The sequence below is a fragment of the Labrus bergylta genome, chromosome 1, assembly GCF_963930695.1.
Source record: "Labrus bergylta chromosome 1, fLabBer1.1, whole genome shotgun sequence".
NCBI classification, from domain to species: Eukaryota; Metazoa; Chordata; class Actinopteri; order Labriformes; family Labridae; genus Labrus; species Labrus bergylta.
The window spans coordinates 16,602,289-16,620,459 of record NC_089195.1 but is presented as its reverse complement, the minus strand read 5'-3'; the positions used below and the strand labels follow the sequence as shown (position 1 = coordinate 16,620,459).

The window sequence follows — 18,171 nt, the reverse complement described above, 5'->3', positions numbered from 1 at the left end:
GACATTTCCGAGAACCGTGCTGAGTGACTGACCAATTACGGCAGAGCCGACAGGCCGACCAATCAGATCAGACTTGGCACACGTGGGGACTCTGAACGTGGGCACTTCAGAGCCTTAGAGAGAGAGTCAGAAGCGAGCCGGTGCATGGAGTGGCAGTACATGAAAACAGACAGAACTTTAGCTATTGTGAACATACTTTAGTAGCTACATAGATTAAATATACGAACCCCAAAAAGGGCATAATATGGGCTCTTTAAATATCTTGGATTAAACATCAGGACTCCCATAAAGGAGATTTTTTATTTAAATGGCCCACACCTCCTTAGGATGATCAGGGATGACATCAAGAGATGGACAGTTTTACCTATTTCACTATGGGGCAGGGCAGAAGTGATTAAGGTAAATATTTTACCAGACTATTATTTTTCCTATCAACCTTACCACTTAAATTATCCCCTAACTGAAGAAATTAACAAGTTATTTATAGGTTTCCTATGGAGGGATAAGAAACCCAGAATCGGCTTCAAAAGACTGATCAGACCAAGGAAAAGTGGTGAACTGGGAGTTCCAAATGTTTACTCTTATTATCTTGCTTTTAATGCCAGATCCCCTTTGTTATGGGCCTACACATGCAGGAATGAGGCAAGCAGTTGGAAATGGATCGAGGAAAATATCCTATATATATAGATATAAGAAGATAGCAAGTGTGTCTCTTTATCAGCTTTCTGGTTTCACCCCATAACCAATTTTAAAATAGTCTTAACAGCTGGTGGTAGAATGCTGGAAAACAAAATATGCCAACTTCGAGGCATAAACCAATTAAGGCAAATAATGAAGGATGGTGATATGGTTTATTTTATCGAGTTAAAAAATAATTTTGACTGAAGGGATGTCGACTTTTTCTCATACTTACAACTAAAATCAATCGTGGGGCTACTTGTCTCAAAAAGCACCTCCACAGGCCTTAAGGGTGATTGGACAATGACCTTGGGGAGATTGCTTCAGGGAAAAAAATAGTGTCCAAACTATATAGTTTGTTTTTCACTGCCTCCTTGGACAGCTTATCCACCATCAAACACCAATGGGAGAGGGATTTGGGCATATCTCTGACCACCACACAGTGGGAGACTGCTTTAAAAAACTGCCTTATTTAAATGTGTAAGATATACAATTCTTCATATAAAATAATACATAGGATTTATATCACACCACCCAGATTAAAGAAAATCGATAATTCCCTCTCTCACATTTGTGCTGGCATGGCTATGGTGAGGCAGGAACACTGATCCATCTATTGTGGCATTGTCCATCTGTGAGGAGTCTTTGGAAGGAGGTTATCTCAAGATTGTCTTTTATTCTGAAAGTAAAAATACCACTCTGTCCGCCAGTCTGACTTCTTGGCGAGAAATAAAGTCAACGCTCACACAACGAATCATTACACTAGCCTTATTGTCAGTGAAGTGTATTATTATGATGAATTGGAAAATACATAAACATACACAAATTGCTTTAGCATTGACCATTGGTTAAAATAATTCATGGAAAACAGACCATATGATTGAATCCCCCCCCCCCACCACCACCACCACCTTCTTGTCTATTGTCTATTGTTGTATTTTGTTTTGTACATTGTTTTATGTGATGGATTTGCAGATTTATGTTGTATGTGTAAGTGGTGTACAAGTGTTTGTGTCTCCTTTTAAAAAAATAATAATAATAATAATGCCGTCTGCAGCACTGTATAGCCTTGCATTCCATGCAGGTTCTCCAGATGGTTATTCAATAAAGGTGCCGCGTCTCTTGTGGCTAATAAACTTTTGATTCAGAATACCGCATACAACTACACTTTAAAAGAAACAACTATTCCTTTAAACTGCACAAAATAAAACGTTTTTATTTTGTGTCATTACTTCACAGGCTACCAGAATGAGCTGGCATACCGTAAGAGTGATGGGTCTTTTGCTGTTTTTACCTATAGTAAAAGCAGCTCCTGGTGAGGCAGTAAAACATTCATGACCTTGCATATCAGTTTCTTAAACTCCTTCAACCATTGGAATATCCAACCTTTTTGATACAAATCAATGAACTGAAGCAAATGTGACACATGATCTCTCCTCCTCCTTCAGGTTAACAGCCTATGTTTTAAAGGTGTTTGCCATTGCCAATAATCTGGTGGAAGTGCCAAGCGACGTGATCTGTAGTGCTGTCAGGTTTCTTATTCTCAATGCACAGCAACCAGATGGCATGTTCAAAGAAATTGGATATGTGTATAGTAGAGAAATGCGTGTACGTCCACTATTGAAAGGTAATTCTAATAAACATACAAACAACCAAACAAAAATACTAACAAAGACATCTTTCCATGTTTGCATGTGCAGAGTGGTGTCCTCGGCTCAGATTCAGATGCCTCCATGACAGCCTTCTGCCTTATTGCCATACAGGAGACAGGCACGTTATGTAGTAATACTGTTAATGTAAGTATCCCAAAGGAGTATTAAGTGTCCTCATTTACACTTGTGCACTTCATCTATAGCAGATTTCTACCTCTTGTTTTTGTGAAAGGCCCATTAACAGTTTCCTCATAACAGGGTACCTGCTGGGTCTTAAAAATAACTCAAATGTAATGTTATCAAAATAATTCCATAAAAGTCTTCAATTAGGTTTCTTGTATGTTTGTTTCATTTATGTGTCTGTTTTAACAAATAACTGCTGGATGATGGTAATATAAGCGCATTGCATTGCAGTCTTGACATTGGAGCATTGGGGAGCACTGACATCATCTGTCAAAATGAAATGTCTTTGCTACTCAAGGGATAATGTTGGTGCCTGGCCTCACAATGTCTTTCTAGGTTCTCAGTCATCCAGGTCATGGTAAATTTAACGCTTGATTTAAATCGGCCTCACAATGTTAATCTGTATGTCCATCACTACCATGAGCAGCACCTGTTAGGAGTTCTTAGTGTGTTACTCATTTAGTTTGCCAGCTTACTGGCCCATGGATTAATGTTATGGAATTCAAGTTTTTTCTCCTTTAATTTGTGCTTGTTTGCTTTAGATTATACTCTAAATATCCTCCAACAGATCATCACACATGCCTGTGTTAGCCCTGCAGCTGGCGCTAGCTCCAGACATGCCCTGACAGAACCCCCACCCAAACAATAAATTCACTTCCTTGTCTCCCTCACTCTCTCCCATCAATAACAAACTGTTCCACAGAGCGCCCCCTCAGGCCAGGACCACTTTGTTTAAAACTGGATTTGCAGCATTTGCCCATTTGCATTTGTGTTCTGAATATTTTTGATTTCGTATCATTTATCTATTTGCAGTGCATTTGATGTTTTTGCAGTTGTTTTGGCTTTTTGCATTTGCTTTGAAATTTTCATTGTTCTTCAAAGGCCACACCTTTTTCTTGACGTAAATCTATCCAGCCATACCGAGCCTTCGCACTTTGCACTTTGCACCATAGAGACATTAGTAATATTTTAGTCTGTTTCAAAACTAGCTAAAACCAGTAACAGGATTTAATCAAAAACCCTACATTACTACATTACATCCAATTCGGGCAAGCTGCTCGCTGTGCTCCTGCTGTGAGATTCAGCTCTCATATTTGTATTTTACTTGACAACACTATTTTTAAGTCTCAGAGCATGTCCTTTTGGTCTTACACTATTCTATCGCCTGTATTTGGGTATAATGGCTCATTAGCCGTCTCTTCCTTTCATCTAGAGCATGCCCAACAATGTCAACAAAGCAGTGGCCTACCTGGAGAATCGCCTGCCTAGACTCACCAACCCATATGCCGTTGCCATTACATCATATGCTCTGGCCAATGAAAACAAACTGAACCTTGGGAAACTCTACACTTTTGCCTCATCAGGTTTTCTCACACAGTGTTACTCGACATAATGAGGATCAAATAACTTTATAAAAACAGACAGACATGAATATAATAAGTATAGTAATGTAAATATGTTTGTGTGCCTTCCTCAGACTTGTCCCACTGGCCTGTACCTTCTGCAGATACTTACAAACTGGAGGCCACAGCTTACGCTCTTCTTGCACTGGTGAAGGCAAAGGTGGGTTCATTTCACCGAAAATTGGTGATACATTTATGTTCAGCATTTAAAGGTTTGAATATGTTCATCAACCTTTATGGGGTGTTACCGTGTTAACACTGCCAATTGGCATTAAATACAATCTACAGCAAAGTTTCATGGTTATGTTACAATGTCCTGGCAACGTTCAATTTCAAACTGCTGATAGAAGATATTAAGGATTTTAAAAATCATTAGAATACCTGCTAGTCCAGAAAGCCAAGCAGGTCATTGTTTTAAGAATACATCCTTTCAGAACGCTAACATTTTTTGTGAGAATCAACCCATTTTAACTTCGAGACCCCCAGCAATGAACCCTGAGCAGGTGCTCAGTGTTAATATCGTTAGCTGAGACCAGATCTTTGTCTGGGAAGCTAGCAGGAGGTAACAATAAATTATGGAACAACTTAAAGAGCACTGACAATACATGAGGAATAAGGGGTCTGTTTGAAGGAAGACCTCTGTGTTAAAAATAATGAAGCCGATGCTGAGGGCAAAATCCTGCAAGAAGAAGAGAAATGAGTTAGAAATGATTGTCCTTTTCACCTGTAAACATAGTTACCCCACAATGCTATCACAACAGGAACATAGATACGGATTATGTACTAATAAAGTGTTAAATAATAATAAATAAGGTCATGTGTAGAGAAGAGCAAGTGAGAACAAGTATATGGTCAGAAGTTGGCGATTTTTTGGGGTTGAAAGAGAGAGAGAAAAAGAAATGGAAAATGTGTGTGAGTGTCTGTGTGTGTGTAAGTGTAAGTGTATGTGCCTGTAGTGAGTGTGTGTGTGTTTTGGCTGAAAGAGTGTTAAGCCGCTCTGTACCTGTGCCACTTACATTGTGGATTGAAAATCAGACAATGCAAAGGTGAGTTTATTGATGAATGTAATGTGGATCACATTGTGTTGTAGTCAGCTGGTTTATGGTTGAGGTTGGCAGACATTTTTTCCATCGATATGTTTTCTATGAGAATGTTTTTCCTATGTTTTGTTAACATGGTTCTTTGATTTCCAGCTGCATGAATGTGTCAGATATACGGTTACGTTGTAGTATTATTGATAATTGCTTCAAAAATACAAAACAAACTAGTGGGAGAATTATCGTGGTTACTTCCTTTATCTACAGTACAATGATCAAGACACATCAACTTTAATCCAGATGTTCAACAAAAACTGTCCAATATTTTAATCCATTTTAGCCATTGTTCAATAATCTTATTTTTAAAATATTATTATTTATTCATAATAATTTAAGATGCTTGAATGATATACCGTTTTGGGTAAGGTTTTTTTTTTTATAGGGTTGTGTCATCCACATCGGTAAAGTAATTTCCAAAAGATCAATCAACTTTAATCTGCGCTAATCTTCAGCCTTTTCTTACCCCTTGTTCGTGAAGGAATTTGAAAAAGCCAAACCTGTGGTCCGATGGTTCTCGAAACAACAGAAGGTGAACGGCGGCTATGGTTCAACTCAGGTAACGTCTCTTTCAGTCTGAATGCATTTATCACTTCTTGTTTTTTATTACATCATAATTTAATCAACTCAACCTGTTGATCATACCCCTCTCTTCATAGGCCACCATAATGGTGTACCAGGCTGTAGCTGAGTACTGGGCCAATGCTGAGGAACCACCGTATGACTTGAATGTGGACCTCTTGATACCAGGCAGATCAATGGCTGAGAAGCTCAAGTTCAACAAGGGAAACCATTACGCCACAAGAACCTCTAAAGTAAGACACTGATATATTAAACACTGAACATTAGTTTATCTACCGTACCGTATTATTGCAGGTTTGTCTTTAATCACTGTAGAACCAGTACTCCATAGACTTCTATCACAGCGTCAGAAAATCACACAGAGCAACCATTCGGGTTTGGTTTTCAGCTGCTCCTGAGAAAAAAAGAGAATTGTCCATTTATTCAAGCACCATTATGGAGGATTTCCCCCATAACTGCCTTCTTTTTATCTTGTGCTGATATGTGAAATAGTGCCGTAAAGCCACTTGCACTCCTTGCAAGAGAGCCGCAACCCCCTACCAAAGTAACCTAGTGCTGAAGTCAGGTGACCAGGACGCTCTAGAAATAAAGTGGACACCATTCTCCCTACATGCCTGTGCGTTGCGCGTCAGCTCTGCTCAGGTACAGCTCTGTGCTACCTCGTTCCAGACCAATGAGTTCCTGGCTTATTACAGAATCAGCACGATATAATACAACGTATGTGCTCTAAAACCATATAAAACTCTTATAAACACAACCACAAACACACATAAGGTCTTTGTATGGAACCGTCAAAACTGAGTGTTTTATTCTGAAAATAAACCGGATGTCTGAATATTGTTTTGTTGTGTGACTTCTTGTCGATGAGATGCAGCGCAGAGTAGCAAGTGGAAGCACACACTTTGACTAAAGCTCTGCTGCTGTGGCAGAGCAGAGATGGACTGAACAGGCATCTGGTGAAATTTAGATCGAATTTGTATGGAAGAGGATTAGGGCCACTGAAAAAAAAATGTTTGGGGTTCTGACTTTTCTTGGGGGAATTCTGACTTTAATCTCAGAATTTTGAGAAAAAAATCAGAATTCCCCCAAAAAAGTCAGAACCCCAAAGAAATATTTTTCAGTGGCCCTAATCCTCTTCCATAAATTTGGAACTACAACTTTAGGGTGGAAAGTTACACACAGTATTGTTAGTCTACGTTTTACACCTGTTGTTTGAAGTGAATTAATTAATCAATTAGTTTACAGTTTGTTCAAGTGACTCTCTTGATTTTATAAATTCAGTGTTGAAATTATAATCAAAAGTCAGAATTCTTTCTAAAGACCTCTTCATCCTGATGATGCTTGATAGTCATGTGCATGTATGTGTTTATTTTTTATGTGTGTCTATTTCACTTGTCAACAGTTCAATAGTATAAACAAGGATGTCAAAGTGACCGCCACAGGAATTGGAGAAGCAAAACTGACAGTAAGTTTAAAATGTTTTTTCTTGATTTATTGTCTTTTGTTTTGTTTTTTTAAATGAGTTATGAGCAAATTACATGATTTTTTCTTTACTGGAAAGATACTGAATGCATTGTCAGTATATCACACTGGATTTTTTCTCTTTGTGTTTGAAGAAAATGCAGACACAGGGAAAATTACATTGAGTGTGTAGATAAAACACTCTCTTTGGTACAATGTGGTGACTTCCACTCTTTCATCTGTCTTTTCTTTAATGCTCCAACACTTTTATCCCTTTAGCTATGAGGCTGCAATTGTGATGTCTCTCTCACCTGTTAGGTTTTGCCTTCTCTTTTTGTGTTGCAGGTACAGTACATGTAATTGGTAGGTCTGACTGATTTACACTAGGGCCCGACCAATATAGGATTTTTGGGTCCCATACCGATATCGATATTAGGGAGAGTTAAAAAAAAAAACGATACTGATATATTGGCCGATATCTTTCTCAGATTTTACTTCCATCTGTAGAGATAGACTTATATAGATATGCACATTTATTGTCTTGATTCCTTAAATGCTATTATCAAACACTTCTGGGAAAGATATTTAGTATAATGAAGACAAGATGATCACTCAACTTGAAAGTAGCTGCACATGTATGTGCATCACCGCCTGACATTCTGGCGAGTGGTGATGCTTGTTGTAATCCATATAGCGCCTTCTGCTGGTGACAGAGAACTGTTAGTGTAATACAACAAAACTCAAATGAAACGCTATTTGACTGGTGAATGAATCCAGTAATATCTGCAATAAAATTAGCCGATACCGATAGTCACTGGATATGCTAATATCGGCCTATATTGTCGGCTGGCCGATTAATCGGTCAGGCTCTAATTGACACACCCACTCACTTACTTAAAATACTGATTCTACTGATGTCCAAACCTCATCTCTTGAGATTTGATTCATGTTTTTGTAAATATATCAGCATAATTAAGTGTTATTTTGGAGCCTTTTATTTGCCATTGCCTTTGAGCTGCTCATGAAATAATAGATTTACTGTATGGACTGTTACTGTTCACCGAGGTAACCTGAAAGGTCCATTTATTTATGTATAATTGAATACAGTTCTGGCGTTGCATTTATTATACATTTTTCTAGCTCTGGCTTCTCATTTAGCGACCTGTTTGTCTGCTGAGTTGTTGTTACCGACATGTGAATGTAATTGTCCGAATTCTGCTGTGACTGTGTTTGTTTCATTCGCGTTTGTCTTGGCTTCTTCTTAATGACTCGGCTGGCAGTGAAACTGAATTGCCCTTCTGGGATAAATAAAGTCATCTGAATCTGAATCTGAAATTTGTGTGTACAGAACATGTGTTAATATCACTCCTCTGATAATAATATTTACAAATAAAATGTGTAATCCTTGTTTGATCTCTTTGACAGATGGTGTCGCTGTATTACGCTCAGCCTAAAGAAAAGGACAGCGACTGTCAGAAGTTTGACTTATCAGTGCAAGTATTCCCAGGTAATGTGGTGTCCTCTGTCTTTGCTGTTGGTTTTAATTTTTTTTGCCATTTTTGTCCTTGCTGTTGTTGTCATATTATTTTTGTGTTTCTATTTTCTTTTAAGAGCAACAGAAATAACAAAGGTTAGGCTTTCCCAACTTTGGGGTCCCGACCCTTTGTTGGTTTGAATGGAATTCCAAGGGGGGTCGTCGGAAATTTGTATTTATCTATTAATAAAAAACACAATGTATATTGAACACAGGCTACTGTGAGCCAGGGTCACTGGCTTCCATCTTGCAGAAATGTCCTCCCAGCCTTTCTTCCTCTGTCAACAATAATATACGCCAAAAAGCTTAAATGTGGTCTAAAATGAATGTTTACTTGCAACACAGTAGAAAAACTATTACATGATTGAAAACAAATAATTTTAGCAATAAGCTGTATGTGTTTTGGATGTCTGGGGTCACAAGAGTTTTGTGTAGTCAAAGTGGGGTCATGAAAGGTTGAGGACCACTCATCAATTGTTTTGCTTCTGCAGAGAAACTGGATGAGGAAGAGAAGATATACAAGCTTAGTATAGAGATTTTGTAAGTACTTTAAAGAAGTCCTTCTGATAAATCTTATTGTACCATGACTTTAATTTATACTTCATTTTTCTATTTCTGTGTTTATCATCTTACCATTGTTGTAAACTATCCTGTGTCCTCTCACCTTCCATTGAAACAAGTGTTGCTAGATTTAAAAATTAAATTTTTCAACCATTTTTTCTGTCATCATAGCAATCAATCAATGTGTTCTGTGTACAGGTTTAAGGACAGCGAGCGCAATGCATCCATGTCAATCTTGGACATTGGCTTGCCAACTGGGTTCACTGTTAACACAAAGGACCTTAAAGCAGTAAGAACTGAAATAAAGACAAACACAGAAACAATCACAGCCAAAAATCTTCCAATGTTTTATTAATTACTTTTGTTCATGCATGTTTTAGTTGTCTGAAGGTCGTGCACGCATCATTGAAAGGTATGAGATGAACAAAGTCTTGTCAGAAAGAGGCTCAGTCATCATTTACCTGGACAAGGTAAGACTATCTTCCCTCGATTCTGTTTTTTTCCGACCTACTCCTTTTATCATATTTAATTCAATTTAAGCTTTAAAGGAGACATATTATGCAAAATAGACTTTTAAAGTGTTTTTAAAGGGATACTTCACCCATTTTCATTAAGCTTTGTATCATTAGAAACCTGGTAGTATTTTTGAATGGTCGTGCTTCCCGCCCTCATTTTCCCCTGAGATGGGAAATCTTTGTATTTCTAAGTCTGAAAAGGAGCCTCTGATGATGTCATTTTGCATCATCGGCAGCTGTTGTGGTTAGTGAGGTGAAACTACAACGCTAGTTCCTCATATTTTCGGCCACTGAAGCTACAGACCAATCACAGATCAGTGGGTGGGACCTCACTCCCAGAAACCCTAACCCATCAAGTTGGGGCGGACTGGTAGTGTCGGTGTTCTCACTATTTGCCTGTGGACACAGACATAGAGTCTGTTTTCTGCCAGGAATTTCCAAGATGCCAATTCCTTCAGGAAGAAATCTCGGAATCAGTTCAGGAAACGGCTGTATGTGTTGTAGTAAATGTCTTTAAACAAAGCCCGAGCCTCAGTGGGAGTGGCCTGCGGTGCTGTGCATTCTGGGAGTTGGTGTCTTTCATCCTCATGAGCCAAAAAGACACTTTCTGCCTTTTCTCGGTCAAGAAGACACCAACAAAATTTATTTCACATTTCTACTACATATATGACCCAATGTCAATACAGATTCATGTTTCAACGGGTGAAGTATCCCTTTTATATATTTGGGTAACCTGAGTGCCTACCGACCCACAAAATGTGAAATAAACCCATCCAGTCCTTTGTTTGTGATCTGCATAAGTCTTACAACACTGAGAAAAATGCTCCGTTTCACATTTGCTCTCCTTGTGACGTCATGCCTGGTTGCAGGTTAATGAGCAATCCTGTAATCTTCCCAAATTCTGTGGATAGCTGGTCCATCTTAAGTGGGTACACACAACGAGATAATCGGCCCGATTTTGGGCCTGATTCCCCCCTTCCGACCAAAGTCGGCAACGGCCTGACTATCTGATGGATCCAAAGATTATCTTTCCATATTCTCTAGGTGTGTGAGGTGTGTCAACAGTGATTTTACCCTCCCTGATCTGCTTTGAAGACGACCTGATTTGAAATCATAAATATTAAACGTGTTCAATATTTACGATTAGAAATCCTGTTGTCTGGAGAGAACACAGAGGACAGCCGAGCACGGACTCTGTGAATTGTCACAAGCCTACTGAAGCAGGAAGCACAGCAAACATTACCATGGCGACAACAGCAAACCCGAAGCATAATGTTAGATGGATTTCATAAACTCATGACCTGCTGATTTGTGGCAACAACACAAGTGTTTTTACAACGTGTCCTGTAAAACAAACCCTTAGCTTGCACGCGTTGATAGTCGAGACTGATGAATGAATCGGTTAGTGTGTGGTGTGCTAAGTTTGTCGTCTCGTTGCACACCACACACTGTAAAAACCAAACTGTTAATCTGTCATAATTTGTCATCATGTGTGGGGTCTCTTCAAAATCGTTTAAGATTTTAAAAATCTTTTAGTGTGGGCCAGGCCTTAGCTGCCAATCAGTTTTCTAAGCCTTCTTCCCAGACTGGGAACCCTGAGGTGAAGCTCTCGGCATTTAACCATCACCAACTGGGACAGCAAGCCTTCATGCCATCTTTCAACTCAAAGCAGGACTAGTTTCAGCTACTGTGGTATAAGATTGAAATTGCTGCACTGATTTTAAGACACCATGCAGTTTCTCTCTTACACATAAACACATACTGTACTTGTGTTCGTCATCTCTTGTCAGGTTTCCAACACACGAATAGAGGAGATCACTTTTAAAATCCATCAGAAGATGAAGGTGGGCATCTTACAACCAGCTGCTGTGTCTGTCTATGAATACTATGAAGGTGAGTCTTAAGCTGGTGTTCTGACATGCGCTCATACATACAGACATTCACACATACACCTCAGAGGGGGAGACTATCCTCATAGTTGGGTGCTCAGATGGCAAGACATGACGTAACACAACATGGAAGTTAAGTATGAAGCAACAAAGTATCACGCTGTAATGAGAACTTTTGCCTTTATGTCAAAGTACATAAGGGCTACGCATAGTTCGACATAAGAACATATGAGCAGAAAACAAAACGAAGCACTTTGGTTATGGGGCGGCAGTAGCTCAGTCCGTAGGGACTTGGGTTGGGAACCGGAGGATCCCAGGTTCATGTCCCGGACCAAATCCCGGACCAAATATGGAAGTTGGTCTGGTAGCTGGAGAGGTGCCAGGGCACTTCCCAAGCACCATTGAGGTGCCTTTGAGCAAGGCACCAAACCCCCAACTGCTCTTGTGCGCTCTCTGCTTAGCAGCTTGTAGCAGCCCCACTCTGACATCTCTCCACCATTGCATGTCCACAGGTCCTGTTTGTGTATGTGTGTGATTCTAGCATATGTGTGTGAGAAGCATGTCCCTAAAAATAACAGTGTAAACTCGAATTTCCCTCAGGGATGCCAAAAAATCAAAAAAAAAAAAAAAGTATGTGCATGGAGACAACAGACGCACACATACAGCCTCTGATCGTGCACCGGTTGCAGGATTTAAACGTTATTCCCCTTTCCACTTACTCGCAGTGAATTATGCTTTTCAGGAGTTTTGTGCAAGTGTGAAAGCATAATCAGAAACACTTAGAGACACACCAAGCCCCAAACAGACATGCAACAAAGGCTCTTCTATAAACAATATTTTTGTTTCTCATCATCTTAGAATATATTGTGATGTTCCAAAACACATAATATTGCTATGTTCCTCTAGTAATGGAGCAACTTATAACCATAATTTAGCTTGAACCCACCTTGTCACATACTCAGTGTCAATAAACATTAATAGTCAGTGTAGTTTCAGCTTATTGCATCTTGGTGCAAGTGTAGCTGAAGCTGGATGAAGATCCATGTAAGGCATATTTGTAAGATATTTAATTTGTATTTGATGATGATTTGCTGATGTACGGATCTGCAGTGAGTCAACACAAAATATACACATGTCTTTCCTGTTGCAGAGACACCTTGTGTGAAGTTTTACCACCCAGAGAGGGGAAGTGGCGAGCTTCTGCAGCTCTGTAAGGGCGATGAATGTACATGTGCTGAAGGTAAGCAGAATAAAAACTGAAAATGATCTGACTGGTGATATTTGAATAAGAAAATTTCAATTTGCACATGGTTGGTAATTTTCGAAAACAAGCCTGATTTTGAAAGTAGCATTCCCTCTGTTATCTGTCTACACCCACCCCCTCCCCTCTGTGCTCCCTCACAAGCCACGCCCCTCACTTACATGCACGAGCGCCGTTGGTCCAGAAGCGGACCTCAGCTCATACTTTGAGTGTGGGCTTGTGCACGCATGGGATAGAGAACGAGCGGGGAGACAGGGAGGCGTGATTGGTTCATCAGTTTGGTGCCTCGTGGCAGACATTGGTTGAAGTTTTCACATGCTTACAACTGCTACAGGTGACAGATTTTCTTCAGGCACAGCAGGATTTTTGATCACCCACTGTGTTTGAAAGACTGCAGCGAGCCCATTGTTTTTACCCCACCTTTGAGGGCGCGGTCACACTGGCAATCTGTACCATGCCGTATTCAAGCACGATTGCCCCCCCCCCTGCGGTCTCATTCCCCCGCTGGCCTGCACGGCCCACGGTCACACTGCACCCGGACTAACCGTGCCTAAGCACGATAACCTCTTGTACATAACGTCGTAATACAGCAGTGCTCAGTTTACAAACAGGCGGACTCGAGAGAGAGAGAGAGAGAGAGAGAGAGAGAGAGAGAGAGAGAGAGAGAGAGAGAGAGAGAGAGAGAGAGAGAGAGAGAGAGAGAGAGAGAGAGAGAGAGAGAGAGAGAGAGAGAGAGAGAGAGAGAGAGAGAGAGAGAGAGAGAGAGAGAGATTCAGGCTAATACTGACTTAAAGAGCAAATTAATAAAACATTTTGAAAAATTTAAATAAATAGAACGAAAACAACAGGATTAATCTGAAACCTTGACCTGTAGGCATCGGTAATGCTGATAACTATGGGCCACAGGAACCTTTTAGTTCCTTGAAGAGAAGTTCCTGAACCTTTTAGTTCTGGGGACCTTTGTTCGAAATGGGACTAATGTGTGCCTCAAACAGGCTGGAGATTTTCCTTTCATGACATCACAAAGGTCATGGTGCACCAAAGCCCGAGCAACCCAAGCCGTTCCAGAGAGGGGGCGTGGTCAGACACCGCTCATTCGCATTTAAAGCTACAGACACAGAAACAGCCTGTTCTGAGCAGGGCTGATATAGAGGGGTTTATAGACATGATCAAATACAGGATCAGAGTGAATTTAGAACAAGAAATCTAACAGACCTGTTTTGGGAAGCTCTGAAACGTATTTAAACTTGGTGAAAACGAGGATAATATGTTACTTTTAATAAAACTGTGAACCAATTTATTGACTTTGTTTGTTTTGTGTTTGCAGAGAACTGTAGTATGCAGAAGAAGGGCCAAATCAGCAATGATGAGCGCACTGCAAAAGCTTGTGAAACAACAGAAAGCAGCAAAATAGATTTTGGTAAGAGAGTGTGTGTTTCTGTGATTCAGTGGCACAAGAACGAGTGTGCCTGTCAGTTTGTGTGTGTTTGTGTAATACAGAGTGAGAGAGAGGTTGAGAAAGAAAGCAAGTGAGCTAATAAAATACAACTTGTCTCCTCTTAGTGTACAAAGTCATAATTGAAGATTTTTCTGATGGTTTTTCCACCACGGACATTTACACTGCTCGGGTATTGGAAGTCATTAAAGAAGGTGGGTTCTTATTTTCTCTCCTTAATGTCTTTTTTCTGTCCATTCCTGTTTTTTTCTGTTTTTTTTGTATTAAATAGGACATAATATGCCCAACACCGTGTCCTAACAGCATGCGAGCATTGGATATTGCCAATGCCCCACAGCATCAATTAAACATTTAATTCGCTGATCTGTGAATTTCAGTTTCCCCTATTGTAACGATATAAAATGGGTTGCTTTTGTACTGTAGGTGGATAGACAGAAGTAGGGTGCTTTGTATTTATCAAGTGGTAACCTCTGGAGTTGAAAAATGAAGCCAATGCGGTTGCGACCCTTGCAGTTTGTCAAGTGTCTGCTTGAGGCTGGCTGCAGAAGCCCCAGAAGTCACAAGCCGTTTTCACATATGCACTCCGGATAATATCTAGATATTTTCAGGAGGACTTCTCCGGAGATTCTCCCGAACTAACCGTTCACATATGCTCCTCACAGCGGGGGACTTTCCCTGTCAGAGGGGAGGGGGCGCGGGGGATTTCCTGAGGTAAATAAACAACGCGAATATAGCGTCCGAAGCAACAGAGTCCACTACACGACGTTATAATGAGAATATTTGCCTTTATATCAATGCTATGTGTAATCCAATGGAATGACAACACCCACAAAAGAGAGGAGAACAACATACTGACAAACAGAAAACATAATGCAGCCGTTTAATTATGTGCACGGAGATCGTAGTGATCGCGTGCAGACACTTTAGCCGGTCACTATATAAACGTCACTCGGGTCCCATTGGTTCGAATTTAAAATCTCCGGAGTATATGCGGCCGCGTTCAGACATCAGCTCACTCGGATATTCTGCGGATAAAATACTAAGGGTCTGGCCGGAGAAACTCCGGGTAAAGTCTGCGCAAAAAATGCGGCTGTTTGCGTTCACACATAGCCTAAAGAACCTCTGGGTAGCCAAATCTCTGCAGTTTTTCAGGAGATTTCCGTATGTGTGGAAAAGGGTTACATACACACCACAGCCCAAAAAGTCAGTTTTTACAGCATGAATTAACATGTTAACAAACTGGTACAAAAAAACATATTAGATCTGATTAGTTATAGTCCTCATGGCACACACTGTATGGGGGGGTTTATTTTTTTACAAGGTATCCATTTTGATTTTAAGAACGGTACTTGTTATCCATTGTTAAGCGCGTAGCTGACCTGACTGATGTGGGCAAGAAGTAACAGTTTGTCAAGAGGCTTAAACCCCACCTCAGCTCCAGCCCTCAAAATGTTTGTCTCCGGTGTTGACACAAGTCAAAGCTCAGCATTTCCTTTTTTGATGCAGATGTTATTAACGCACCACTGTTTCCACTTTGTAAAAACAAGCTAACCAGCTCTGTTGAGTAAGAAAAGGGAGTGCCAGTGCCTTGTAGAGCCCCCTCCTCTCTTGTTCCTCGTCCATACTCTGTCCCTCGCGTGCTGCTAGGATAGGACACGGTGTTACCAAAAATATGTGACATAGTTAGGAGTATCAAGGTCCCACCATTTTTTCTGCAACCTATTTTGCTCTTCACCTGACTGCTATGCCTGTCCCTGTATGTAGTTTTTTTCACCTGAGCCCTATTGATGACAGCCTGGCCACCAGACACTCCCCTGTGGGAACCATCCCCAGTCTGGCTCCTGGGGGTCATTCCCTTATCTTAGCCACCTCCATTCCAGAGCGTCAGATTCATAGGTTTTTTATTTTCAAATCGATCTTGGTTTGGACCCTCCCCTAGGACCAATTTGCCATGAGAAACCCCTGTAATGGGCCAATTCTGGAGGGAGCTCAGAACAGTAAAGCTAGTCATCATCCAACAGAACCATTTGAAGTGGTTCCAGCATCTGATTGAGAATCCTCCTGGGTGCCCCCCTATGGAGGTTTTCTGAGCATGTCCACCTCGAGGGGAACTAGACCCAGTGCTCACTCTTAATCCCTCAGGAGGTGCTGGAAAATGTTTCTATGGAGAGGGACATATAAGTCAACTTCCTTAGTCTGCTGCCACAGGGGCCACAACTTGGGACAAGTGGTAGAAGGTGGACGGATGTTTAGGAGTAGTTGATGCAGTACATGCAGTGTTTCTTTTAGTACACTTAGTCAAGAAGGGGTTTTATAAGTCAGTGAGGAAGCTGATCATTTATCTATTTCAAATGACTTACAAATGTTTCTTCAAGAGGCTTAAAATGACATCACAATGCCCTACATTTTATTTCCAAACAGTCAGAGAATGTTGCACTTTTAACAGTATTGATTCGGTGTTGTCATGTAATTTAATTGTATGTGATTATTGATGTCGTCCTGTGTTCTGTTCTTCTACGTTATATTTTCATCACAGGAAATAATGACGTGGCTCCTCTGGGAAAACTGCGCACATTCCTCAGTCTCATGCACTGCAGAGCATCTTTGGGTCTGACAAAAGGAAAAACTTACCTCATCATGGGAGCATCCAAATACATTCAAATTCTTCAACAAGATCAATCGTACGTAATTCTGTCTTTACTGATGTTTGTTCAAGCTGTGCACATCTTCCTTCTTATTTTAGTGTCATGGAACCCCTTTAATGCGGCCTATTGCTGCTCCAGCTGCACCTGAGCAAATCAACCATACTGAAAGTCTTTGCCCATTTAGATTCCCCCAAAGCACTTTAACGAAGCTTCTCTGTTGCTCTGCCTTTGTACTTTTACACTGAATCCCGGAACAGCTTTCTACTGGTGTCCCAGCCAGTGGAAACCTCAGTAGTTAAAAAATGAAACCAATACTGAAGTGCAAAAAAAAAGGTTCCTGAAAGGTCAACTTTAGGCTGGCTCCAATGATTCAAAAGTTGTTTTCACATATGCACTCCTGAAAATATCTAGTCTATGCACCGTGCAGCAGTCACAGTATAGAAACGTCACTCCCCCTCCCATTGGCTTGAGGTAAATTCTCCGGATAATATCCTGCTGCATTCTCACATCAGCCCACTCAGACTTGCTGCAGAAAAAATACTATGGGTCTGGCTGGAGAAACTATGGGTGAAGTCTGAGCGAAAAATGTGTCTGTTTGCGTTCATACACACCTCCTCCTGGAAATCTCAGAAGTTTTTCAGGAGTTTTCTGCAAGTATGAAAGCCTTAAAAGTGATACATTTGAGAGTTGAAAGAGAACAGGAGGTTTTTTTAAATTCATTCTTCTTACACATGTGCAGGACAGGTTAATAAAGGGATATCACACACCACTTTGTCCACATGGTTGCCAATATCGTCACAAAAATAGTGCACACAAAAACTTCTATGAAAACAATGAAGCTATACATAGAGGCAGAGAGATAGTTTACTTACATGATTAATCTACAGGTCTTTAAACAAACAGTTCACGATTGTGTCCTATGACGACCAAATATTTTTCACTTTGCTTTCTGCAGGTATCAGTATGTACTTGGGGAGAACACCTGGATCGAGTACTGGCCCACAGCAGCAGAGTGTCAGACTGGGGTACACAGACGTACCTGTTTGGGCATTGAGCAGCTGGTTCAGCAGTATGAGCTCTTTGGATGTCAGCAGTGAGGAAACAAGAATCAAACAAAGCTGCTTTTAAGTGATTGTTTGTATTGCAAGACTCTTTTAATGCAAAACTTTGTTCCCAATGACAACTTGCATGCAGAAATGGAAATGTAAGTGCAGATCATTTTTCTTCCTTGTTAAATAAAATAAACAAATAAATGAC

The 18,171-nt window shown here is 40.5% G+C and overlaps 1 protein-coding gene across 1 annotated transcript in view; it reads left to right on the top strand.

Moving 5' to 3' along the window:
* The window catches only part of LOC110000747 (complement C3), a 40,052-nt gene extending 21,881 nt beyond the window's left edge, over positions 1-18,171 (top strand). Inside the window, exons 26-43 of the mRNA XM_020656100.3 lie at positions 1,918-1,993; positions 2,127-2,286; positions 2,379-2,474; positions 3,727-3,877; positions 3,991-4,076; positions 5,492-5,569; positions 5,670-5,825; positions 6,995-7,057; positions 8,479-8,560; positions 9,079-9,127; positions 9,347-9,437; positions 9,529-9,618; positions 11,454-11,556; positions 12,703-12,792; positions 14,141-14,233; positions 14,377-14,463; positions 16,806-16,950; positions 17,870-18,171. Of these exons, the coding sequence (XP_020511756.2) occupies positions 1,918-1,993; positions 2,127-2,286; positions 2,379-2,474; positions 3,727-3,877; positions 3,991-4,076; positions 5,492-5,569; positions 5,670-5,825; positions 6,995-7,057; positions 8,479-8,560; positions 9,079-9,127; positions 9,347-9,437; positions 9,529-9,618; positions 11,454-11,556; positions 12,703-12,792; positions 14,141-14,233; positions 14,377-14,463; positions 16,806-16,950; positions 17,870-18,011 (1,838 nt within the window). The 3' untranslated portion in view covers positions 18,012-18,171. The remainder of the gene's footprint in view (positions 1-1,917; positions 1,994-2,126; positions 2,287-2,378; positions 2,475-3,726; positions 3,878-3,990; positions 4,077-5,491; positions 5,570-5,669; positions 5,826-6,994; positions 7,058-8,478; positions 8,561-9,078; positions 9,128-9,346; positions 9,438-9,528; positions 9,619-11,453; positions 11,557-12,702; positions 12,793-14,140; positions 14,234-14,376; positions 14,464-16,805; positions 16,951-17,869) is intronic.